This window comes from Heloderma suspectum, chromosome 5, assembly GCF_057233095.1.
Source record: "Heloderma suspectum isolate Gila_16-S chromosome 5, 16-S_ref, whole genome shotgun sequence".
Taxonomy (NCBI): Eukaryota; Metazoa; Chordata; class Lepidosauria; order Squamata; family Helodermatidae; genus Heloderma; species Heloderma suspectum.
The window spans coordinates 232,032,628-232,059,832 of NC_139462.1; the positions used below are offsets into that span (position 1 = coordinate 232,032,628).

The following is a 27,205-nucleotide window of genomic DNA, read 5'->3' on the forward strand; positions in this document are numbered from 1 at the left end:
CTTTCTGTCATCATGGAATTCAAGGCGGCACATACAAGAGGGTTCAAAGGCGGTCTCCCATCCATGCACTGACCAAATTCAGACCCGCTTAGCTTCAGCAATGTGGCTGCATCATTTGCGCTCAAGGTCATGTTCTGGGACTCAGAAATAAAACCTGCATTTGGACACTGATGAAGAGCTAACATGAACAGAGCCCTCGACCTGCAAAACCCCTGAGTTCTCAGAGGAGGGCATGCATTTAAATAAACAGCACGCTCCCAGTCTTACCGCCTCTTTCTCTCTATCCATGATTGTTTCCAGTTCCTCAAAGTGACGGAGTTTGATCTCCAGTTTCTTCATTTGTGTTTCCACCAGAAGGGCCACCAAGGACTTGATCTTCCTTTCCTCAACTGCTGCTAGATGCTGAGGAAATACACACATTTTACCAACATGTAAACTATACAATTAAGTGCTCTGCAGTATCAAACAATTAGGAAAGGCGGCCTAGGTGTTTCATTTCTACAAAACATTTATTATGCTTTCATGTTCCATCTTTTAACCTGACAACAGTATTCATTCCTGAAGCCTTACTGGCAAGGCCTTCTTGGTGGCACCACCCTGGCTGTGGAACTCCCTTCTAGCAGAGACTCGGCTGTCCAGAACACTGCTGTCATTTAGGTGCCTGTTGAAGACATGTTTATTTGTACAAACTTTTGTTGGACTATAGGCAAGTGCTTTATTTCTCTGATTGACTGTGTTGATGGTTCCATTGTATTATAGTAGATATTTGTGATTTTGATGTTATGGCTTTAAATGCTGTTTATGGGCTAGACTGCATTTTATGTAGGTTGCTAGCCATCCATGGCTCTTCGTGAGGAAGGGCGAGATATAAACCAAATAAATAAATATCTGATCTTGCTTTAAAATCTGTGAATTAGCTGGTGCTGTGAACTAGTTGATACTGAGATTATATCAGGATGCAACAGGAAAGGCAGGTGTGAAGCCTTATTTCTGTGTTGTCTATAGTGCTGCTGTAGTATTTGCCTGGGAAAACGTTCAATGCCAAGATTTCAGAGTGGGCAAAAGTAGCCATAGGCATATCCTCCTCTACCAGAGGTACTGACCTATAGCCTACTAAATAATTAAATCTGAAACTACATAACTACTTTAAGCGGGAGCTTATTACAACAAGGGAATAGATTAGATTTCCACTAATGTCATAACCACTTATTCTGATGTTACCACAAATTGAACAATTCATGTTTACACGTCCTGAAAGATGAATCTGACATTCAAGCTATGAGGACCTCTGGGACAGTTGTCATGCTGACCTGGCATTATTGGGGTACATTTTGATAAAAATGTCTGACTCGCATCCCAGACACATAGCTTGCTGAAGGACATAAAACTTTTCCAGATATTTCTAATGCAAATCAAGAGGGAGATTGGTTGCCCTACCATTCTGTTTTGGAGTGTGCAGGTTCTAATTGTATGAAACGACTCCCTCTTTTATGAGCTCAGAGTGCATGTGTCATTATGGAGTTCAAAATCATCAGTCAACTCCCATTCTCTTTAACAGCATATCTGTCTCCAACGTGCAATGAAAAGGAAGCTTAGCTAGAGCAAGAGATCCCCATCTGTCTGGATGAGAAGGTCAGATGTCTGACAACTTGTTTTTTATACAAGGTCTGTAAGGCGTCCCAATGATAAGTCAAGGTTTTAGAGATGGTAGATTTGAGGAGCAAGCAAGCAGGCATTGCCCCCAACCAAGTCAGGCTGTGAGAGTACCCCCACTCGAAGACCTACCTTTGCCCAAAGAGCTCGAACATACTCTTTTGCCTTGGATTTTCCCATCTTCTCTCTTCCCTTCTTAGCGTTCATATTTCAGTTTTTAAAAAAGGAGGGCATGGTTCACTTGGTGGCAATGTGAGAGGGGGCCTTCTCAGCAGCTGCTCCTCGGCTGTGGAACTCCATGCCAAAGGAGGCCAAGTTGGCTCCCTCTCTGTTGTCCTTTTGTCAGCAGGCAAAGACATTTTTATTCAAGCAGGCCTTTGGCATGTAAGCTGGTCTGTTGGGTTGGGTGCTGTTTTTATTCTGTTGTTGTGCTTTAACTGTGTTTTTAATGTGTTTGTTTTATTATTATTATAATCAAGTTTTTATTTTTAAAATAAAAATAGTTCCTATGCTCATTAGCTGCCTTGAGTACTATTTGCTTGGTGGAAAGGCAGGGTATAAATACATTAATTAAATAATAAATCACAGTGCCGTTCCGTGAAGGCGTCACCATATGAGAATAAAGTGATTGGCAAATGCAGTCCAACCACACTTTTTAAGGAAGCAAAACCCAAGAAGCCAACAGTGGGAGAAGTGCATGAACTTTGGCAAAGGGCGGGAGGTGCTCTGTTCATTAGCTTGGAAGCCAGAAAACTAAGGGCCTTCCAACCCTACTATTCTATGATTCTAAGAATGGAACAGGAGAAGAATTGCTATTTTGTGGACAGCACTGAAAAATGAGGAAATTTCTTCTCCTGTTGTGTAAGTACTACACAAGAGTTTGCTTCAGCCACATATTGGAATGTGTTAACCTCCTCCTAAGTGACTGTTAATGGGCTTGTGAGGAAGGAATGCTCAGCTCAATTCTTGAGTCTTCAAACTACCAAAAGAAACAGCCCATCAAACACTGAAAAAGAAGCTGACAAACTTTCTGGAAGGGCTCTCTCAGTGTGCCTTTTAGTAAGCCTACAATAACAGCCTTAAAGTATTCAGAAGGAAAGAAATTTCACTTAACAATAACATTCGTACAGCTGAAGCTGAGGAGCACAAACAGCGCATTTTAAGGCACAAGAAATAGAAACAAGCCCAGTGCTTTGTAACAACGGCATCATTTGAAAAGCACTCCCCGAACAACACCGGAAATCAGATGCAGTGGAAATCAGATGCACGTGACAAACCTTGGCTTTGGTTGCAGCCGAGGCCAGAGCAGCAGCTGCGGCTGTCGCAACGTTCCCTTCAGAGATTTCGTGCTCCACTCTCCTTTTCCCAGAGTTGCCTTCCTTGTCTTTGCAAACATCAAGGTTCTCCTTGTTCTCTTCTGCCTCCTTCTCATCTAAACAAAATGCTCCCAGTTAGCTTCACACATCGCTTTGTTACCACTGGGGTCATTATCACTGCATCCTGATAATTCTAGCATAAAAGAGCACGAGCCACACTTTCAACTTTGTTGTCAAGAATACACCACTCTCCTGCAACTGCTGCCTTGTATGCTCTCCTTAGAAGATCTAAGGAAATGGACACCTTGTGACTCTCTCTACATCGGCCCTAAAATTAAAAAAATAATGCATTGCGTTCATTGCACCCATCCAAAATGTTCCCTTCCAACTGAGAAAGTAAGCCAGTCACTTATAGGTTAAAAGAAGGAAACCGCTGCACTGAGGCTTGGGTTTCCTAATGCCTGTGCTTCCTAATGGCACCCAGAACCAGCTCAAAGGGCACCTTTGCCTCCCTTGGCTCACTTCCTGGACTTGTGGACTAATTTGACCATCATCCTGGACTTATTAGCAAAGTGAATGATGCTATTTTCAGCAAGGGCTTTGCTATTGTGCCTTCTTCTCACTGTGCAAATTGATAACCTCCCTCTGCGTCAGTGCTAAAAGCATAAAGAAAGCTATTCAGATTTTTTTTGAAAGCAAGATTCAAATACAACAGACTCAATTCAAGTTTGGAAGGGCAGCAAGTGCCCAGGCTGCCCACCTATTCTTCCAGATTAGGGCTGAACCAATGGCTCAGCAACAGGAAGTAACATGCCCCATTCATATTAGCCTGGGCTGCTTTAGCTCAGCATCCATCTCCTGAAGTATACAACCAAGATGAAAAGAGTTCCTAATTGAAGCATGAAAGGATTTCAAATCAAGATTTAGTGCCTGAGCTAGGCTTATGAGAGGAGGCCGAAAATTTACTGCTGCACTCCAAAGAAGAGGAAGACATCTGTTACAGCTAAATTTATGGCACATTGGTAGAACAACAGGGAATGCCTTTTAAAGCAGATGCACAGCTGGGAGGGTGAAGCCGCAATTCTCTACCTGGTTTGGAATCTGAAAGGACTTCGCCTTCTTGCTCCTTTTCTGCATTTCTCTCCTCTTCTCCTTCTTGTACCTTGTTTCCATCTCCTATTTCATTTTCTGTTTTCTTTTCTACCTAGAATGAGTGAAAGGAGAAAAAACAAATAACCTCCAACACAATTTTAAGGTTCCCTCAAAGTAGTGTTTTTTAAAGATTCAGCTTGATAACAGTGGCCTACAACTAACAGTTAGCAAGCATGAAAATAAATGACAGCTTCCAGAAAGGACAACAGCATATTAGAAATGGGTAACTTTAACTGCCAGAGGCACAAATCGCAAGTGATTTCATACAAAAGAGGAGGGTGGTGGCAATTGTTCCCTTGTTGAGAAAGACTCCAATCTCTTCCCAAAGTCTGGGCTGGGAGAAGAAACGCCTTGCAGTCCTCAGCTACTGTTCATTCAGTTTCTCTCAACTGTGTTAGCCTCTGATCAAAGCGGGACTGAATATAATGAATAACAAATTCAACCTGTCATATGCATGAGTATGTACACACACGCACATACTGAATCATCCAAATCATAAAAGGATTCCATATTTTAGACTGGCACTTTAAAGAAAATCAATTATTTCTGCTACCAGTGCATATGAAGCTACAAACTAAATAATGTGGAACAGGGGGTACACTCTCTACACTTTGTGGGCTCTGCAACTATATTCCATATTCACAATCATATCCCTACCTAGCCGAAACCATATTCCCTGTAGTCTGGAAGAGGAGAAAAATAGTTTTGGCACTTCACACCTGTCTCCTCAGTAGCAAATGAAAAGAACATATTCCTATGGTGTTAATTTAGAATAAAGTGTATTCTTAATTTAAAAATAAAGTGTATTCTTAATAATTTAAGAATAAAGCGTATTCTTAATTTTTGTTTCAGATGGAAAAGTCTTTCCATTGTGATTTTGTGAAGCTGGACTTTTCCCCCACTGAGACGCCTCCAGTATCTACCACATTAAAAATATTAATGAGCTATTAATTCAGACTCATTCAATCATTGAAGGCCTGCATGATAGAAAATCTCGCTTGAAGTTGTCAGACCTTAACTTTTTCTGCCTGTGGTCCATCTGTCTCTGTCTCCATTTTTTCTTCTTCAGCGCCATCTGTAAGGCAGAATGCCAACACTTAATATGAAGTAGCCCACATAATAATAGGAATGGTTTACTGATATAACCCATCACAGGACTAGTGGAAGTTCCTTTCTTCAGAGCACTTCCATAAAACATCACTACAAAGAGCAATGTGTTCACGGCTCAAACCCTGATTCTGCCTTGGGTTAAACAAATCAAGTCTTCAAATCAGAACAGTTTTAAAAACTATCCTGACCTGGGGAGCAGCACTGCTCACTTATGCAATAATTTATTTATTTAAAAGATTTAAACCCTGCCTGCCCTGACAAGGCAGCTTACAATATTATAAAGAGATGAACATACAAATTACAATTACACATACAGCAGCAGCAGCTAATCATTTTTAAGCACCAACTGCAGAGTGGAATAAATGTGTCTTCAGGTTTGTTTTTTAAGCCAACGGTGATAATGCCATGCGTACTTCCCTGGGGAGGGAGCTCCAAAGATGTGGGACCATCATTGAGAAAGCCCCATCTCTGGTACCCACCAGCCTAATGGCTCTTGCCGGTGGACCAGAGAGTATGGCCTCTGATGCTGATCTTAATGTTTGGGCAGGCCCATACAGGTGTAGGCAGTCATTCAGATAACATGGTCCCAAATCATTTAGGGGTTTAAAGCCCAAGCCGATCATGAACAGCTCCAGCCTTTGTGAGAGGGTGGTTGCATCTGTCAAAGCAGTAATTCTGGACTGCTCATCCTAAAGGTAGGTAGCAGGTAGGCAGATTGAAGTTTATGGCACAGCAGCTATCCTAGGCCACACTGCACCACACACTAGTTTTATTGCAAATGCAGAACTCTTTTGCCAGTGACATGTTCCCAATAATTCAAATTTTTAATTCAAGTCTTTAAAAACAGAGAGCCAACCAATTTAGCTCAGGAACACAAATAAAATTTGTCCGTGCCGTCAACATTATCACCCAGAATCGAGGCCAAGTTTGGATCATGAAACTGGGTATATAAAAAGGCCTGCCATGCACTTAACTGTGGATGCTCCAGCAAGATGTTTTTAATAGTGAGGGGAACACTATAAGGGATGTACTTGGGTGGGGTCTCCCCCTCAATAGATAGGTAGCAACTCTGTGCCCAATCCTTAACTCAGCTGGGACAATGTCCTTCCTTTGGTTTTTAAAGTGATGCATTTTACCACAACTGAAGTACTGACCTCAATTCAAGAAGCTTATGGTTGGTCTGCCCTCTCTAGAGCTCTTGCTACTGATCCAGCAGCTTGGACTCAAAAGATGGGGGTAAAAATCACTTGATGGTACTTTTGTATGTTTAAAAGCAAGGTTGCTTCATCCTAATGCAACATGGTATCTAGTAAACAGCATTTCTTCCTTGTGCCCTGAAAGGTTGGGGTGGCGGAAATGCACTAAAACAAAACGTTTGCACTTTCCTTTTCGGAATCTTTTCTTATAGAGCCTGTAATCTAAACACTCCAAACTGCCTTTCAGCTTCTCTAACTTCAAAACGCCACCGTGGTATTTGACCTGAAATCAGTTTAAAGGCAAATTCTGACTAGTATTGCACAGGAGTGTACACCAAGGCAAGGAATTCTCTGTATGGTTTCCTTTCAAATTACTCTTGTGCTTAACCTCCAAATGGCCTCTGGTGAGTTTACTCTGTAAACTCTGGTGAGTTTACAAGGAAGGATGAGGGGTTTGATGGGGCATCTCACCTGTCCATTAATGACTGCAAAATATGCAGTAGCCCATGGGGTTTGATGGGGCTGCAGATGCCCCCCAGGACCTGGAGCCTGTGGCCAGTCATCATGACTCCACTTGGCCCCAATCACCTGCTGAGCCCTGACAGGTTCTCCTCTATCCTCTGTCCTCACAGAAGTCTTACCTAGCTGTTCACCATCTTCCCTCCACACCAACAGCAGCTTTAGGAGAGGACAGCACAGCATTTTCCATTTACTGCTACCCTCTACCCACACATACCTTGAAGACCCCCAGATGTTGTTGGACTCCAACTCCCAGAAGACCCAGCCAGCATGGACAATGGTCAGCAGTGATGGGAGCTGTAGTCCAACAACATTTGGAGGATCACAAATTCCCCTGTGCTGCCCTAGAGAGAAGCTGTGAGAAGGTCATGTTCTCAGAAGTCAGTCACTCCCATACATGTTACTCTCTCCAAAAATTAACTTTCCTCCTGCAGTGGACCAGTTTACTGAGAACAACTCGATGTGGGCCCCACTGAATTGAGGCATGCATAGGAAGAGATGTTCCTGGCAGATTGCTCCGATTATAATTTTACTAATGGAAATAAACACGTGGAGCTTGGCAATGCAAACCTACAACAACACTGGAAGCATCCCTCAATGTGTTCCTTAACATCCAGCTCCTGGAAGCTTGAAGTAAGCTACAGGGATCTGTAATTATTCTTCTGAAGCATCGGGTCCCAGCTTCTGTTGGGAGGCTTGGATGCAAAAACCCAACTCTGCCAACGAGAATAGATTAAGCAAATTATGTGCGTTTATGCACATTTTCTTAATTGCCATAATTTATAGACCCAGGATTGAATGTCTTGGCACAGGGTAAACAGTCCTAAGTAATTGCTACTCAACACCTCCACACAGCCTGTAAAATAAGTTAATTAGAGATATAAAACTCTCACAGCGATCAATTAGAAGAACATCTCAAGGCAAAGACTTGTTAATGGGTAGTTCAGGGAAGCTTCCCTTAGTCAGGCCCTCTGTGTTCTCAACAGTGTTTCATATTATGCTTACAACAGAATGGGCAGTGCCTGGGAGCGTTTGGGTCTCTGAGTGGAAAGTCGTCTCCCTCAGGGCCCTGGGTCGTTCAAGTGGTGCACTCATAGAATCACAGAATAGTACAGTAGGGTTGGAAGGGGCCTACAAGGCCATCGAGTCCAACCCCCTGCTCAGTGCAGGAATCCAAGTCAGAGCATCCCTGACAGATGGAAGGGACTCCTACTCCTTTACCTCCTTCTTTCCAGAACTGATCCAGCCAGTTGCCCCCACCCCCGCAAGAGACTGCAGTTTGCCTGCCCTTCCCCCTTTTCAGTAAAACCTGCTCCCCAGGTGGCAGCTGCTCATCTCTCTACCAGCCACTAGATTCCCTTATATTCCCCCTGTCAAGATCCCTTGGCGTTACCTGCTGCTTCTTAGGTCTACCTGCAGAGCTACTTCGGCTGTCTGCCCACTCTGTCACCTCCGCCCACTTCTGGCTCTATGTCTTGTGCTGTGCTGCCCCATATTCTTGCAGTCATCTCTCCTCCTCTAGCAGGATCAGCACCGGGAGGGACCTGGTGAATCATCTAGTATAAAACCGTATCCCAAGCAGGACAACCTGCACAGAAACATGAAGACACTTGGACAAAATAAATCTCCATTTGCCAAGCCACTTCTCTCTAAGAGCATAAGAGCCCTGATGGATATGGACCAAGGGTCCATCTAGTCCAGCATTCTGTTTACACAGTGGCCAACCAGCTGCCCACAGGAAATCCACAAGCAGGACATGCTTGCAATGGCACCCTCCCGCCCATGTTCCCCAACAACTAGCATAAAGAGGCTAGTAGGCCTTGATAGCCTACTTATAGGCCTTGATAGCCTTCTCCTCCAGGAATTTGTCCAAACCCCTTTTAAAGCCTTCCAAAATTGGTGGCCGTCACTACATCTTGTGGAAGTGAATTCCATCGTTTAATTCTGTGCTCTCTCATCTTTCAAATTTCATGTGTTTAGCCAAGCCTTTCAGGAAGCCCCCTGCCCTGCTCTTTCAATGTCAGCTGATCCCCCACCACTCACCCACCCCTTATCCCTGTCTTCTAGGTAAGGACCGGGTAATTCTGTGCTAGTACTGAAAGATAAAAATGGAAATATGACATTACCCTACCCCAACCAAGCCACCCATCCCCCGTCTGTCCTTTGCCCCTTGTGTTCCTGAGCTGCAGAAGCACATGCCCAAGGAAGGGAACATCTCTTACTTCTGTCACAAAAGAGCCCTAACCCATTGTCTAGGGGGTTAGATCTCCAGATATTTTGGACTTTAAATCCCAGCGTTCCTGACCACTGGCTATGCTGGCAGGGGCTGGGGGGAGTTGAAGTCCTAAACATCTGGATAATCTACCTTCTGCCCACCCCGGTCTAGGGTTGCCCAGTGGTGCAGCTGGCCACAAATATTTTACAACAACCCTGTAAGAGGAGGTAAGAATAAAAGCTGCCCTGAGCAATTTGGGGGATGCATAAATGATAAAGGCCCTGAATTGAGGTTTTCTGCAATGGAAAATATCTGGATCTGATGTTCAGTGTAGAGCCCGCTATCTACTGCAGCTCAAACCTGTTATGCTCCAAATAAATGAATTTGCAGGCTCTTCTTCCCCACTTCCTGGAAGAAACCTTGAAGCTCAATGAAAGCCTCAGATATAGCACAGCCACTGGGAGCTTTGCAGACAGAAACAATGGAGTTGCATCCAGGCTTCCAGCACAGCACTAGCTCAGATGCAAGAAGCCACGAGCCACGAAAGGAATAAAGATTTTGTGACAAGTCACTAAGTAAAACAGAGGCTGCAGGGAAGAGACACAACCAGTACTCCCATTTATAATGGACGTCAAACAAGCAGACGTCACACAAATGCAGCTGTGCTCCTGCTTTAATGAATTGCTTTTCAAGAATGGGCCGATTCATATCATCCATTTTATCTAATAGTATGATGGCTGCATGAAGATTGTACCTGTCCACGCGGGTAAGTTACCACTTGAGAGCTTCCAGTCATGTGAAATTAAATATTTTCTTCACCTGTCCCTGCAAAGATCACAGTAATGCAGTCTGCTATTTCCATGAGGCATTCACTACAGACCAGTTCCTAATGCGGAGCTGTTGCACTGGGAAAGGAAATGGGCAGGCTTCTTGTACCTACTTGTCATGTACAAACCCCATACAGGAGCCTCCCCAACCTGGTGCCAATCTATAGTAACTGGCTATGGATAAAGGGAGTTGTAGTCCAACACATCGGGAGGGCACCAGGTTGGTGAAGTCTGCTTTGTTAGTGGCCAACGCTGTTGCGCAGTCCCGATGGGAACTGTGCATAATACAGACTTGTTGTTTGCATACATTACCTATTTGTTACACGCAAAACATCTCTACATGTAAAGCGTGACCCTTAGCCCATGCTGCCTTCTCATGGCTCTGCTGAACGACTCAAAGATGGGAGCTGGACTTGCCAGCTAGCAAAACAAATGCAGCAGCTCCTACAGGGCAGAACTGCAAATAAAGTATTACAAGCAGCTCCCAGGCCAGACTCCACCATGTTCCATCGTATAAACACAGCTTTTTGTTTTAGACAAAAATGAGTGGGGATGGCTGCTAGTTTACTCCTCAACTGCATTGATCAACCCGAAGGTGCATCGCCAAAGAAAGCATTTTTAGCTCTCTAGAACAATGAAGTTTTAAGTAAAATCCATCCGTTTTCATTGTACAAATATGTGAGGTGTATTTTGGGCAGGCATATGCCATGCAGCTCTGCTGTTGCACATTTGTACCACCCTAAGCATGCACGGGCTCAGTAGAGGCCTGTTCCCTCTGGTGAAAAACTGTTTCGACAGGCACTGCAGACCATCAAGTGACCCAACTCAATCTTGCCAAGCCTCTCCCCCAGAGAGAACCATCTCCTCCCACCCTAATTTATTCCATTAGTCACAGATCAATATAAATCACATTACGTGTCTAACGTTAGTTATAGAACTCAGTTCATTTCTGTCATTCAGAAATAATCTGCACTCCGTGTATTATCATTTCAGCCTGGGTAAGGGTCTGCAGTCTGCATTTGCAGGTAATGGGTGAAAGGGGAAACTAATTGATCAGCACCCAACACTAATGACGTTAATTGACTTCACTGCTAGATACACCACATACAGGCAACTTCACCTCCTGTTCCCTCAAAGCTTATTCATCAGACTAAGAAATCCTGCACTGTGGATACTCTGGACCATATTCCCTTACAATATATAAACATTACTAAAATGTTCGCAGAGGGCTAAGCCCAGCGGCTGAGCACATGCAAAAGCCCTCTAGTTCAAATCCCTGACATCTCCAGTTGAAACACAGATCTCAGGTAGCAGAGTTCTGCCTGGAACCTTGGAAAGCCATCCCCAACCCAGTGCCTTTCAGATGTGTTGGACTAGAAGACCCATGATCCCCAATGAACATAGCTATTGGCCATGCTAGCTGGGGATGATCAGAGGTGTAATTTGACAGATCTGGAAGGCACCAGGTTGGGGAAGGCCACTTAAGACAATGGGGTTAGGACCACTAACGGTCTCATTCTGTGTAAGGCAGCTCCAACAGTGTATTTGCTAGCCAGTCATGTGCTACTCACAACCTCAGGTGTTCACCTGAAGCCAAGGAGAGAGGAAGATGGGAAATGAAACCAGAAAAGATGCTTACAACAGTGTGGAGCCCTGAGCTTGGAGGACACCGTTCAATATTACTGCAGCATGTCTGAAGGCCCCTGTTCTCTAACACTGGGATAGAGGGTGACAGTGAAGCAGTTGCTACTGAAGTATGAACTGTGATCTGTGTGGGGGTAAGAGTCTGATCGACACTGGGAGAAGGAAGAGGACAGCAGCAATCTGTAAACTCGAAATATCAAGCAACTACTGACAATTTTGGAAGGCAGCAGTTCAGTCTTTAGTGACAAAAAATGTTGAGAAGCCACAGCTGAAGAAGGCTCAAAGTACTCACATGTTCATTAGTCAGATTGCATGCTCCCCTTTACCATGCCTGCAGACGTGTTAAAGCAGAGAATACAACCTACAAATAGAATAGTGTGCTGTGGACACAGCATTGCAGCAGTAGGGTCTTAGTAGGAGATTGAATTAAAAGGATGGGGCTCTATAATTATATTTTGACAAAGTGGTAAACTTCTACCTGTTTTATTGTGTACGCATAAGATGGAAGTATGCCCTACCATACTCTCAAGCTGCAGACACCAACACAACATTTCTCCTCAAACATCACATTCTGTTGAATTGTACAATCTGCTTATATGTGGGAGCTATCATTTTGCCCCCAAATTTACCATTTCCTGGACTTGCACCTGTCACTTACTCATCTATTCTAGTGTGGTATTTGGGCTATTATTCTAAATGGGGAAAAATCCAATAGTCTTATTCAAACCCTTAAGCATAAACGGAAAACCTCATACTATGAAAGCCTGTCCTGGGAATAAATATGGCACTTGCAAGACAGTCCAATCCCCCTGAAGTACATCTTTAACATTTTTTTTCACATCTTACAGATCCTCAAGTGAAGTATTAATGGTAATTCTAACTCTTCCATTGGGATCAGACATTTCATTTTTCTCAAATTGATAAATAATGTAGGAAATAATGATTACAGGGTATGGATTTTAATGTGATGCTTGGAGTCACAACTACATATGGGTCTTTTTCATCAGTCAAGGACCAGAAATGAATACTGTGACTCTTACGTTAAAAACCCAGTCCTCTTACTTACACACCCCTCAAGGTTTTTTCCAAGGCTGGCCATGTTCTATTATGTGACCACTGGAAGCGATGAGCAGCTTTCCTTCAATTGTGATTACTTCTGATAGATATAAAAAGAAATTGCAGGTAAGCTTAATGGGCTGAAGCCTCTGGTGTCAACCCTCGGGACTTACCAAGCTTCTCTGGTTCATCTGGGGTTGTTCCGGCAATGCAGCTGCTCTCTAGCCCGTATGTGGGATCCACTTTTCCAGAGACTCTCGCTGCCTCCTGCACTTTCTTGACATGGGCCTCAACCAGTTCCAATGGCACCTCCTCTCGGACCCGGGAAAATTCCTCTATCAAAGAATCAAAGTTTGTTTATTATATTTTTGATCTGCTAAAATGTTTGTACTTAGTGGCAAGGGTTTTCAAAGTTATGTATCAATAAAACAAAAAAACTTAAATATGTCCCTTCCAGATGATCTGATTGCAAGTTTTACTATCACTGCTGCTTTTGTTCACCGACTATTTATTGAACAAGGGAGCTGTGAGTCAGAAACCAAAACCAAATAAACCACGAGGTGTGAGAGTAGGGGATAAAAGGAGCTGACAGCAGGTTAACAAAAGTTAACCGGACAAGTTAGCAGATTAGCAGAACAAAGGGAGATGTGGAAAAAGAGATTGAGTCAGGGCAGACAGCGGACCCCCAAAATTAATGACTAGAAGCTTGAAGCAGAATCAACAGGGAAGCACTGCAAGTCTCTAAAGAGGGGACAGGAAGAGGGAGACATAAAAGGAAGGTAATTTTAGCACTGGCATTTTGAATTGACTGATCAGGAAAGATGACAGGTAGAGAAGCTTATGGGGAAGGGTGCTCACAGCTGATAGTGACAAAGTTGCTGGAAAAGAAGAGTAATTTTCAAGTTTTTCTGACCTCATTAAATCTTTAAAAAGCAACATCACACAAACGCACACCAATCTCCCTCCCTCCCAACTTTAATGCACATATTGCTATTGTAGAGCAATTAATAATACAAAGACGACTTTATTCACAAATCTTCTGTGAAGCATCTTGAGAAAGGCTTCATAAAAACAGAACCAAGGTTGGGGGATGACAGGAAAACTTGAAGTATTCATAATAGGTGAGGTAAGGGCTTCTTCAAGTTATTTGTTGAGCTACAATGATGACAAATTAATGCTTGGCATTTAGGCAGCACTTGGCTCAGGCAGTGCTTTACTAACATTAACCAATTAAAGATAAATGACAGGAGGCAACAGATGGGAGAAAGCATGAAAGCAGGCTTCAATCCGTTTCCCTGATCAGGCCTGCCAGCCTGTGTACAGGAGCAGTTTTGTTCAAACCTTCCAAAGAATGAATTAGTATCTTTTCAGACAATTCCTATCTAAGTATCTTTGGTGAATATATGATGGATGAACCAAGGAAATATTGGAGGCTTTTCTTTAAGGCTAAGATTAAGTCAGCACCAAGCATGGAATTAAGACCTTCTCGGATGAGATTGTAAGGGGGAAAAGAAGGTGACACCATACCTAAAGCTGCTTTAGCTGCAGCAGATGCCACCCGGGGATCCACAACAGATGCCAGAAAAGCCACTGTGCTCATCACTGGGTTTCCAGACTGGCTGAAAGGCACAGGCTGGTAAGCCAAAGGGCCCAGGGAGGCATCTGAGTTCTCCAAGTAAGGATCCTCGATGGGAAGCCGCAGGAAGTGGAGAATGCACTCGTCCTGGGTGCGGCTTCCTACATGTTCAGAAACTTTATTCCAGTCATCTTTGTACATTTCCAAAGCCTAAAAAAGAGGGAAAATCAAGATTTGAGAGAGACAGACACACATCACCAATGCAAATGGATTCATAAATGTTTAACTGCAAAATATACCAGGAGAAGAGCAGCAACTAAACACTTGCTCAAATAATCAAAAACAATTTTCAGTCCTGTTGAGATTAGAAGCAAGTGTTAGAAATGTTGGCTTACATAGAACCAGTTTTTCAAAAATGATATTTTAATAGATTTTCTTTAATTTTCACACAGCATTAAAAAATAGCAAATGTATATAAATAGAAACAATTTAAGATCTGAGAAATCACAGCAATATATACTCCAGAAAGGTGAGTGCAAGATAGTCATACAAGCAGCTGGAAAGCAAATTACACATGTCAAAGCTGTTACACATCCAAACAAAACAACATACATTCTGGAGATCTGTTTGGCAGTAGGATTCATTAATGTAAGAGATAAATGGGAACCATCTTTCTATAAAGCAAGCAGTGAGAGTGAACCAAACCACTGAAGACATATTATCTGCTGTTTGAGCTTATCCCTAAGCGCCACTCCCCACAGTCTTTGGTGGCACTGGGCCACCAGTGAAAGTTCTGAATTCTTCCAGTGGCAAGAAATTTCTAGCCTGATTGCCAACAGAGGCACATAGCCACTCTTCATTCCACAGTCCTGGTTATGAAACCTGAGAGAAGGAAATGAGCTCTGCCATTAAGCTGACTGCTACTCATCTTAAGAATTCATGCCTATAACTAGCTGATTTATTAAAAGACAAAGCAGATGGGATGGTACCTTCCATGCAAGTTCCCTTCCCACCCATCTACTGGGCATATTTTCCTCAACGGTACATATCGAAAGAAACTGAAACAATACACACTGTAAACCAATGGGATTCAGCATGCACAAAACATGCTTCCTTGGATTGCAGCACAGCTCACACAACTGTTAAAAACTAAACAGGGAGAAAAATAACTAAAAAAAATTATGTGCAAGTAATTGCAGACAGTTTATTTGAAGTAGCCCTGAGAAGGGACAAGTGTCCGAGTGGAGAAAAACACCTGTAAAACAGGGATGGGGAACATATGGCCCACCAGATGTTGTTGGACTGCAACCCCCATCATTCCTCACCACTGGCGAGGCTGGCTAGGGCTGATGGGAGCTGCAGTCCAACAACATCTGGAGGGCCACATGGTCCCTCCCCTGCTGTAAACGAAAGGAGTCAGGGACTGGACAAAGGAGCTGGAAAGGAACTGACAGTTGTGCCAAATCAGATTTTCTTCCTTGCTTATAATGCAAACAGACAAGTTATCAGGTTTTGTTAGCAACCCCGAGGGCTAGAAACCCACTGGATGTGGCAGGGGCCAACAAATGAAGCTGGGGGCTCCCAAATTTCTGTTCAACATAGACTGCACCCTCTATGCAGTGTGATCACAGCCATGCAAATTTCCAGGATCCTGCTGATGGGGCATAGTATCCTGATATTGTGCCCCATACATTTTTGTACTAATTCTACCTCTTTAATGATAAACTGGCCCATACGCTAATTTTCCCCATGTCAACATTTATTTCAACATTTACATTCATAACTACTTGTGTTCTGTTCAGCTAATAATGTTTACTTTTCTGTCATGTGGAATTTTCTTTTTCATACCTATGTAAAATAACTATATGAAACCATCTGCTAAGATCTGACAATGATTAATCTTGGGGGAGGGGATAATTCTGCTCCTTGCCAAACAGTCCAGAGGCAGGCAGGCAAGAGACAGCGTGGAAATTTATTTTTTTTAAGCTCTGTGGCATATGTATTTGCTCAAAGGCACTGTAAGGATTTCTAGGGGACTTGCTTTATACACAAGAGGTTTAAACACAAACCAAGATCCTTTTTATTATTTCATCTAGATGTTTAACACAAAAATGAAAGGAAAAAGTAATTGCATACAGAGCACGGAATTGTAACACATATTCGGGCTCTCTTTGTCAGATGAATTAGTTGAATGGTCCTCCTATGAATTAGCAGTTTGGAAGCTTCTTTCTCATCTTGCCTAGCAACAGTCCAATTTGAACCAAGTACTTCCCATATCACTGTCTCCTCCTTTCAAATATGGAACATTTAAGATCAACTGACTTCTCTGGGTTGCTATTAAACCACATTATTATACCTTTCTGGAAATCACTTCTCTATGCTCTTCACACTATTAGCAACAATAAAACTAACATACAAGGCTGATGTAAATTATCTTATCAACATGAATTCTTAAACAATCAGACACTGTCAGGTGCATTAAATGGTATTATTCTACATATTACATTCCTGTGTAGATAATCAAAGCAGTGTCAACTTTTCCTGTTTCCTATGCAAGTAGAATCATATCATGCTATTCTATGCAACAACAGTGTTCCAACTTTTTATACTGGAATTCAGAAAGATACAATGGGATGCACCATTTCCAAGACAAATCACACAACGCTTTTTGCCAGTAGCCTAACCTCCAGGCATTTATTACGGGAGAGGCTTTACTGTAAGGCTTACGCCTCAAGGCACACCATGCCACTACATCTCACACAGTAAGTAAAGTTTGCTGTACAGAACCACCTCTCTATGGTGTGGGTGAAATTTGCCACTCAATGGTGAATCTTGAGATAACTAATACGATGCAGCTCTCCTCAGCATAAATGCATGTCTAATTTGTTTCCATCTAAGGAAAAAGGGAAAGGCTGTGTGTGCCACAAATAGCTGACTGCAGTAAACAGAAGCTGCATATACTGTGAATTTTTTCAGGCATCAGTGTTAGGAAGAGAGCTGGAACCTTAGGGAGTGCCTTCTCCCCTACGTTTCACCAAGGTTGGCCGTAGAATCCCTGTCCAAATGTCTGGAGACGGTGAGTGGCTGGATGGGGAGGAATAGGCTGAAGCTGAACGCTGACAAGACTGAGGTACTTTTGGTGGGAGACAAGAGGAGGCTAGGGGATGTTGACCTGGTGTTGAATGGGGTACGGCTACCCTTGAAAGACCAGGTCCGCAGCCTGGGGGTCATTTTGGACTCCCAGCTGTCCATGGAGGCTCAGGTGTCAGCTGTGAGCCAGACAGTGCTGTATCAACTCCATCTGATACGGCGGCTGCGCCCCTTCCTTCCTGACCATCTGCTCCCATCGGTAGTACATGCCCTGGTCTCCTCTCGTTTAGACTACTGTAATGCGCTCTACGTGGGGTTACCCTTGAAGACGGTTCGGAAGCTGCAGCTGGTACAGAATGCGGCGGCTCGCCTGATTAAAGGCAGCCGCCGGCGAGATCACATCACTCCAGTGCTGAAGGAGTTGCACTGGTTACCAGTTGTTTTCCGGGCCAAATTCAAGGTGTTGGTTTTGACCTTTAAAACCCTATATGGTTCCGGCCCAGCCTATCTTAAGGAGCGCCTCCAGCAGCACCAGACAGGCCGCTTAACAAGATCAGCCTCGGATGGCCTTCTCTCTGTCCCATCAGCCAGGACAGCTGGACTGGTGGGGATGAGGGAGAGGGCCTTTTCTGTAGTGGCCCCCACTCTGTGGAACTCCCTCCCTAGGGAACTCGGTCATGCCCCCTCTTTAATGAGCTTCCGTCGTGCATTAAAAACGTGGCTGTTCAGGCAGGCATTTGGGGTGGGTTAGGGTATTTTTGAAAATGTTTTTATTGTAGAATTTTATTGTTTTATTGTATGTTGTACATCGCCCAGAGTGGCTGGGTGACCAGCCAGATGGGCGATTAATAAATTAAATAATAAATAATAAAAATAAATAAATACGTCCTAGTCCACCGCCTAAGGTCCTCTGAGGGCTCTCTGCTGCAGCTGCCTAATGTGAGATTGGCAGCCACATGCAAGAGGACCTTTTCCTTCGCCACCCCTCAGTTGTGGAATGATCTGCCAGTTGAAATGCACCTGCTGACCTCATTGAAGGTTTTTAAACAGGCATTAAAGACTTTATTATTCCGGCAGGCGTGGCACAGAGTGTTAGGTGGCAGTATTGCAACCGAAACTCTCCCCATGACCTGAGTTCGATCCCAGCGGAAGCCGGGTCTCGGGTAGCTGGCTCAGGTCGACTCAGCCCTCCATCCTTTCAAGGTCGGTAAAATGAGTACCCAGCATGCTGGGGGAAAGGTAGTCACAACAGGGGAAGGCAATGGCAAACCACCCCGCTATAGTCTGCCATGAAAACGCCAGCACAAGCAGGTGTCCCTCTAGGGGTCAGTAATGACCCGGTGCTTGCACAGGAGAAACCTTTCCTTTTTCCTTCCTTTTGCTGACTTTAGTATACTATTTTAAAGCAGTTTTAAGCTGTGTTTTATTGTTGGATTTTTTTAAAAAATTGTTTTTAGTTCAAAATTGTTTTTAGTTATATGTTGTTTGTCCATGTTTTTATGTAAATGGTTTTTAAACTCTGGATATTGTATTTTAATGTTTTAACTCTTATAAATCACCCAGAGAGCTTCAGTTATGAGGCGGTATAGAAATGTAAAAAATAATAATCCCACTTATTTATTTATTTGATTTATACACCGCTGAACATATTTAAAAGTATCCAAAAGCAGTAAGCAAATACCACCAGAAAGAAAGGGTCAAGAAGATTTGATGAAACCAAGTGAAAGCACTACACTAATTTTATCACAGGACCAGGGACTGATCTAGCTGAGCAAGAGGGAGTTTATAAGTGTCATATAGGATTGTGTACACTTATACACTGTAAGTGTCAGTATTGGAGCAATCAACAAAGGAGTGTGGAGAACTATAATAAACAGAGCAGAAGTTTAAGGCTGTGCTTTGCTCTTCATCAAGACCATTTTTAAAGGCTTCATCTTAAGACCAAACACACCCCTCAGCACTCCTCATAACTCAGGGGCTTTTGCAAAATCACCACCCACCCTCATGAAGACCACTACACAAATGATTCAGAGGCAAGCAGTATGAAGCTTATGTGGATTTAGGTCTGATCTTCTGAAATATCTAAGGCAAATTCTATTCAACAAAGAAAAGGTTTATTGAAGGAAAACTGAAGGGAACACAAAATCATTCACAAGAAAGCATAACTTTGTGTGCACACATGTGTATTTAACATTGTCCTAACTTAGATGCTGGAGGCTAAAGAACATGGGATAACATTAAGCTGGACAGCTCTCCCTTGCTCTCCAATTCCATCCTTGAATTCTCTTACTTAGGTGTGGAGCCACTCTGTTCCATAGACAGGAATCCTCCATGGTGTGGGCTGAAATATGCCTTGTGGGGTCAAGGTCAACAGTAAACAACTCCACTATCCTAGTCACTGAAATCTCATTAGCTCCAAGTCCTCTAAATAATGCCCCATCTCCCCTTTGGATGTGGATATTGATTTTAGGATCCCCATCCTGGCTGCCATCACAAGACTAAATGTAAAGAGAAAGAGGATGCTTCACTATTAGGAAAGCAACCAGACCACCCACAGTGAAGAAACATGCTGGGCATGGTGATGGAGAATATTAGCGGCAAATTACATTTCTGTTGGTGTCTCCTTAGTAGTTTGAACCCCAGGGAAACATGTCGTGAAGTTTGTCCTTGCTCTGTTTGCCTTCCATGTTTTTTATCTCTATCTTTCCTTAGCAATGACCAGAGGGTGGTTGGGCTCAATTATTCAGATGGTTGTGCTTTTTTCATAGGATACAGTTATAACCCTTAGGCAGCCTCTTCCCCATCCTGTTACCTCCCAGATGTGATGGGCGCCAGGTTGGGGAAGGCTGCTGTAAGGGGTGATATATTTGTCCTGTGACAAGGGGAAAAACTGAGCCTATTCCAGCTGCTTTCCTGAAACTGAAGGTTTGCTTAGCCTGTAGGAGATGTTGCACTCCTAACATGAGCTGGACTAGGAAAGACCAAATCTGTAAGCCCCTGCCAGCTACACGACTTGATTTATTCAAGGACAGCACATGCTTTGCAGCCAAGGAAGAAGCTGCCTGCCCTGTCAGGAGTCAGTGGCTACCATTTCCCTATTAACACACCCTGGCAAGAGGGCTTCTGGCTTGCTCAAATACGGAAGCCAGCCAGCAACCTCCACATTTGTATTACGCCATGACATCTGTGAATATAGATCTTGGAAGGCTTCGGTGTTGAAGAAATACAGGGAAAATTAGCCCTACTCAGAGAAACAACACAGCTGGTGTTTACTAGTAGACTGAGGCTGAACAATGAAAAATATGCAAGGGTCGTAATGCTGCAAAGGTGCCCCAGGAGGCTGTACCCCAACAGAGGAATAATTTCAAAGCACAGATGAATTGCAGTGAACCATTCTGTCAAGTTTCCCAGAAGACTCCGATTTCACCACTCAGCATGGTGACTGCCAGGGCACAAGCTCGCAGCAGATCCTGAACAAGTCTTGGTGACATTAAGTAGCATACATTTGTGAGCTCTAGCCAAACGTGGGAACTGCAGATGGATCCGCAGATACTGAAGAACCACTGAATGTCCCTAAGAAGGCCAAAACTGGTCAGTGCCTCCTGGTCAGCCATGCCTTTTTGGGCGGAGCAACTCCACCTGCTGCTGCTCCCTGCCACAGACCTGCCTCACCCATTTAACTGGCGGCCTTTCTCCACATGAGCCTGCCCAAAACATTTGTTCATCAGAGGATCTCTTCTGGACCCCCCACCATTTGAACTTAGGTGGGTGGTGACTAGGGAGAGGACTTTTTGGGTTGTGGCTAGAGATGAGAAGGCCCGGAAGAAGGGAAAAAAAGAAAAATTCAGAACAACAAAATTCAGAACAACAAGCTATTTTCCCCTGGTCCCCCCACCCCAAGAGCTTCGTTTGTTTGTTTTTCTGAGAAGCTGAACAGCTTTGGATTATGAAATATTTCTTTTAGAATTTAAGTCAAGGTGTTTATATATTGTTACCCTAGAAAGACTAGAGAGGTAAAATGTCTGTAAATAATGAAGCCATGGGGGAAAATATTTTTTTTTAATCTTCTCTGTAAGATTCCCAACATGGGGATTTCTTCTATCCCTTATTAAAAATATTGTATATTTCACTGACAGGCATTTAGGATGCTACAAGTCATGCTCAGTTTCCCAACATGTGAGAAGAATCACCGTATCATAATATGGAAGAAATCATACATTCTTGACAATTTGAGTTTTGTTCTACAGAGTCCTGTGATTCCGGGCTTGTTCTGATTAGATGCTGTAGCAGTCAATGACCGCAGTTCTAATCTAAACCTCACATGTGAAAAAAACATTGTAGGTTATCCCACCACTGTCACCAGATGCAACATAATAGCATGTTGGTTATTCCATCTTTCTTTTTAAAAAAATTAACTTTGAACCTTGAGTCCATAGCACTCACTGCCACAGTTTTTAATAAAGTTCTCAATTAGAGACCTCACTGCTAGGGAATGCTGCCTCAGCTATAAAACCGTTAACTACTGCCACTAGAAGAAACCCGCTCTACCAAAAAGAAACTCAGTAGTCTGGCTCCTATGCCGTTGGCATGGGATTAACATTACTGCTAGAGACAACCTTTCAAAAAGACCAAAAAGATGGAAATTATTTACAAAAGTGAATAAGATGTCACTCTTCAAGTAATAGGTTGAGATTGTTTAAAGGTTCTTAAATTAAATATAGGGGGCCGCGGTGGCTTGGTGGTTAAGACGCTGAAATGCAGACTGGAAGGTCGGCAGGACAGCAGCTCGAGACCCGAGTGCTGCGTGATGGAGTGAGCTCCCGTCTTCAGTCCCAGCTTCTGCCAACCTAGCAGTTCGAAAGCAAGAAATTGCAAGTAGATAAATAGGTACCGCCTCGGCGGGAAAGGTAACAGTGTTCCGTGCACCTCGGTGTTCAGTCATGCCGGCCACATGACCACGGAAGTGTCTTCGGACAGCACTGGCTCTTCGGCTTAGAAACGGGGATGAGCACCGCACCCTAGAGTCGGACACGACTGGTTGGGGACACCTTTACCTTTTTTAAATTAAATATGGTTGCTTACCATTCCTAAGACGAGTCTTTCCTACCTAAATACAATCTCAATAGCTTTTTCTTCAGGTCAAATTTCCCTAAGCTCAACCCCACAAAAGGGAACAAGTTTAGGAATTTCCCTAACTTCCTTACAAATAAGAACAAATGCTGCGCACCAGTCTTCCTCTGCCTAGAGTTCTTCTTGCTTCTAGTATGATTCAGATGTTTCAGGGACTACTTGCAGAAGAACTAATAAACTGTCATGTATAACTCGGTTTGCTCATAAAATTATGAATTGTATATTAAATTGAAAAGTATAATTTGTTCAGACAATAATTACAAATTTACTGAGTTCACCTTTAAATGTTTTTAAGTATAATGATAATCTTATGAGCAACCCAAGTTATATATAATATAACTCTAGGAACATAAAGACTGCTTTATGTTCCTAAAGCAGCATTCTCCAACCCCGGTGCCCTCCAGATGTTTTGGACTATAATGCCCAGTATTCCTGACCACTGGCCATGCTGCCTGATGCTGAGGGGAGATGAAGTCCAAAATACCTGGAGGGCACCAGCTCGGGGAAGGCTGTCCTAAAGCAGCTAAGTGACTTTCGATCTGTAAGGAGTAAAAAAAAAAAAAAGAGAGAGAGAGAGAGAATTGCTTATCCACCCCCCCCCCCTTTTCTGGAAAAAAACCATTTTTCCCAAGGCTGAAAAATTTCCAGAAATTTTACATCTGTAGCTGTAGCGCTTTATATTTGGAACATCCACCACAGTTTACCTGGAGCCAGCTTGGATGCCTTCACAGTAATATATACGCATATATATGGCCCGATTTGCAAGATCACAGGGTGGTTAACAAAGCATGGTGGCCTGTTAACCACCCTACATGTGCCAGTTGTGTGCCAGCTGATTTGCCAGGCACGGCTTCTTGTGTCGTCCAAATCCAGTGAGGGTGGCTTTCTGGGGTGGTTAAGAAATCACCCAGAACCCATGGTCTGTTGTAGGGTTGCAGGGTGGTTTGTTAACCACCTCAACAAGCCACCTGCTGCAGGGGCTTGAATCAGCAACCTGGCATCCACAGGCACTGCAACCCACTGTGGATAATAAGCCATGGTTGGGTGCAGGGATTGTGCAAACCAGGTCATTTGGTTGCCTGGGCATTTCAGCATGTTTTAGTATTGTGTTTATAGCTCTGCTGGATTTTACTGATGTTATGGCTATGCTTTTCATATTCTGCATGAGATTTTATTGCCTTTCTTTCTTTCTTTCTTTCTTTTTTATTTTATTTATTTCATTTCTATACCGCCCAATAGCCAAAGCTCTCTGGGCGGTTCACAAAAATTAAATCCAAGCAACACACAATAAAACAATTTAAAATATACAGAACATTAAAACCACAATATAACAATAATATATGTTTAAATTGTACATTGCCCAGGAGTTCATCTCCCAGGGTGGCCTATCGATAAAATACATTCCAGTATACATGTAAGCAGCTTTGAGACAAAACCCCTGGCTTATTTCCCAGACCACAGCAAATAAGAGTTATCTCTACAATATTACATCATCAAATGTCTTAAGTGTTATCTTACATTTATTCATAAGAACACAAGAGCAGCCATGCTGAATGTCTAGTCCAAGATTCTGTTTACTCAGTGGCCAACCAGCTGCCCCACAAGCAGGACATGAGTGCAACAGCACCCTCTTCCTCACATTCCCCAGCAACTAGTGTAGGTAGGCATACTGCCTCTGTTACTGGAGGCAGCATACAGCCATCAGGACTAGTGCCCATTGATAGTCTTATTCTCCATGAATATTTCAGATTCATTCACAATTACAAGAAAACACCACATGGAATACTGTAGCCACACAGCCAACAACCAAGCGCTCTTGCTTTCTTAGTGGGCTTATACTGATCAAGGGACTGCTAATGTTGGCTTTGCTCTGTAGCTAGCCAATATATGAAGTGGCCACCGAACTTCCTCCTCTGTATCCTGTGGCCTACAGAGGTCTTGGAGTGGAGGGTAGGGACCTCTCTGTCGCTGCATCTACCTCCTCCACAGCTCTGAGTAAGATGAGGGACCTCTTTGACATTCATATAGAATCTAGAAGAGGAGATCTGTGTGCTGCTGGGCATCTGTGCCAGGACATGGGCCGTCGCACTGGGGACTGGATTTGTAGAAGCCCGATATTGATATACATGAACTTGCCTCCATAAAATGAAGCAGAAAATCCTGTCATCTTAGAATTGGTGCTTCTGTATGTCAGAAATAGCTATGCTTCAAGCGCCAACATTAGCAGCTTCCTCTGACAGGCTCCAGCATTGCTAGAAAGCTGTAAGCGTCACCAGAAACTCACAAAGGGTCACTTTGGCAGGTGCAACCTCTTTCACAGAAATTGTTAGCAAGATCTAATTTGCTGTGACTTGCACAGTAAAGACAAGTATAAGTGCAAGATTTACATGTTCTGACATATACAGCAACGTTTCAGATTTCAGAGGTTCAGATGCTAGTGATGTGAATTAGAAATCCATTTAGAAAGTTCTTGCTCATTTGGGATGAGCTGCCACCATCAATTGTACAATGCAGGCTCTCAAAAGTCTGTTTGTTCTATGCAAGCGACCTCCCAACACAGAGACAAGTGTATCCGATTTAAGTTAGGAACTAGATTGTATTTCAAATTTCACTCAGCAGCTGGCTTTTCTCTGCATTCCCTCTAATCACGATTCCCAGTTCTACAGTTTCTTACCTCAAGTAGCAGCAAAGTCTCTTGCTCTGTCCATTCTCGCCCAGCACTAGCACTTTTGCTCTGAAAAAAGGAGGGGGAAACCTATTTACTTATCGACCCAATGCACAGATGAGTAAAAGACTGTTCTCCTGGAGAAGTGGGACCGGTGGAACTGTTCACTCTGCGCAGCCAAACATGCTCTTCATAGATCTTACTTGGAGCCAGGGGCCAACCTAAGTGCAAAACAATCCAAGTGATGCCCATGCAATCTGCGAAGGGAAGTCCACGAACTCATGCATGATGAAGAGAAGGCTGGAGCCCACCTTTCTGACTGCAGCTGCTTGGGTCAGCCATGCTTGCACCTGAGGCATGAATCTCCTGTTGCAGTCAAGATCTCCTTAGCAGGAAGGCTGACCAGAGTAAAGCAGGGGTAGGCAACCTGGTGCCGTCCAGATGTTTTGGAATAAAACTTCCATAATCCTTGATCATTAGCCATGCTGACTAGGGCTTATAGGAGATGTAATTCAACACATCTGGAGGCCACCAGGCTGCCTACCCCTGCTTTATGCCCTGGAGTAGGGCATTAGCTATTTCCAAGGTAACCTATTTGTATAAAGGAAGAACGGCTTCATGTACCTTATTTCCCTTACAAACTCAAAAGAGTAAAGTGAGCTGCAGGAGGCCTTCTTTTAAAGTGATCCCAGAGAGGAGAGCAATCCGATGGAAAGACCGTAGGACTGCAGAGAAGGAAGGAGCATACAAGGATCATCTCACAACACTGAGATTGCAGTGATGCGGGATACCCTTGTTAACTCAAGTACTAAGAACAGATTAGTTTATTTTCAATTCTCTGCAATGAGGAGATAACAGGAATGAGCAAGTTGCACCATGCAGTGATGACTGTAATGAAGGGATCCAGACAAGCCCATATAAGAAAATAAGTCATGGTGCTGGGAAAGGAGAGCAAATGCCTCCATCTGCTTGTTTGCCTCCCAATCTGGCAACCAGAAGGATATTTAGATTGCACATAAATCTCCCAGAATTCTTTCCAGGTTTTCATAACTACTGAGTGCTCAGAGAAAATATCATCCCAGTCTTAAAACTACCATCAACACTCAATGTAGATATTTCAGAAAATGTTTATACCACTTTTCATCAAACAAAAAACAAACAAAGCAGTTCATAAAAGGGAGATCAATAGGTACTCATGTAACAGCTCTCTGAGCCAAACACACAACATTTGAAGGTCTGAATATATCGAAACTCAGATTTGTACACGGTACACAAGCCTCACTGAAGGCAAGGGTCTGTATATTAAACAGTAGTTAAGCATTTCCCTTGAGCTGTAATGACAATGGATAACAATTCAAGACGTTCTTCGATCACATGCATAACGTAAGAACATAAGAAGAGCCACAGTGGATCTGATCAACAGTCCATCTAGTCCAGCATTCTGTTCACACTGTGGCGAACCTCCTGCCTGTGGGAAATCCAAGGACATGAGTGCAACACCAACCTCCCGCTCGTTTTCCCCAGCAACTCGTATACATAGACATAACACCTCTGATACTGGAGAAAGCATACAGCCATAATCACTAGCAGCCAATGATAGTCCCATCTTCCAGGAATTTGTGTAAGCTCTTTTTTAAAGCCATCCAAATTGGTGGCCATCACTACATCTTGTGGTACTGAATTCAATAGTTTAACTATGTATTGTGTGAAGAAGTACTTCCTTTTACCTGTGCTAAAACTTGTACCAATCAGCTTCATGGGAGGATCCCGAGTTCTAGGATTATAGAGAGGGAGAAAAACATCTCCCTATCCACTTTCTCCACCCCATGAATAATTTTGTACACCTCTATCATATCTTTCCTCCACACCTATAACACCTTTGGGGATTTTCTGGAAGAGAGAGAGAAAATCTAGTGCCTTGCCTTTGCTAATGTTTTCTTCGAGTAAATGTCTGTGCGAAGCCCAAAGTTCTGTAGGTCAGTAGGTTTTTCCTTGTTTTTCTCAGGAAAACTTAACATTTGCTGAGCGGCTGGGATCTAAACAAAGAAATGTAAAA

The 27,205-nt window shown here is 43.3% G+C and overlaps 1 protein-coding gene across 3 annotated transcripts in view; it reads right to left on the reverse strand.

Moving 5' to 3' along the window:
- Positions 1-27,205, reverse strand: part of SMARCC1 (SWI/SNF related BAF chromatin remodeling complex subunit C1) — a 124,797-nt gene that overhangs the window by 23,098 nt on the left and 74,494 nt on the right. For all 3 annotated transcript variants that reach the window (XM_084859605.1, XM_084859603.1, XM_084859606.1), the window contains exons 18-25: positions 27,072-27,185; positions 25,159-25,218; positions 14,216-14,474; positions 12,862-13,023; positions 5,135-5,196; positions 4,059-4,173; positions 2,931-3,085; positions 268-402 (exon numbers count right to left, since the gene is read on the reverse strand). In XM_084859605.1, the coding sequence (XP_084715731.1) occupies positions 268-402; positions 2,931-3,085; positions 4,059-4,173; positions 5,135-5,196; positions 12,862-13,023; positions 14,216-14,474; positions 25,159-25,218; positions 27,072-27,185 (1,062 nt within the window). The remainder of the gene's footprint in view (positions 1-267; positions 403-2,930; positions 3,086-4,058; positions 4,174-5,134; positions 5,197-12,861; positions 13,024-14,215; positions 14,475-25,158; positions 25,219-27,071; positions 27,186-27,205) is intronic.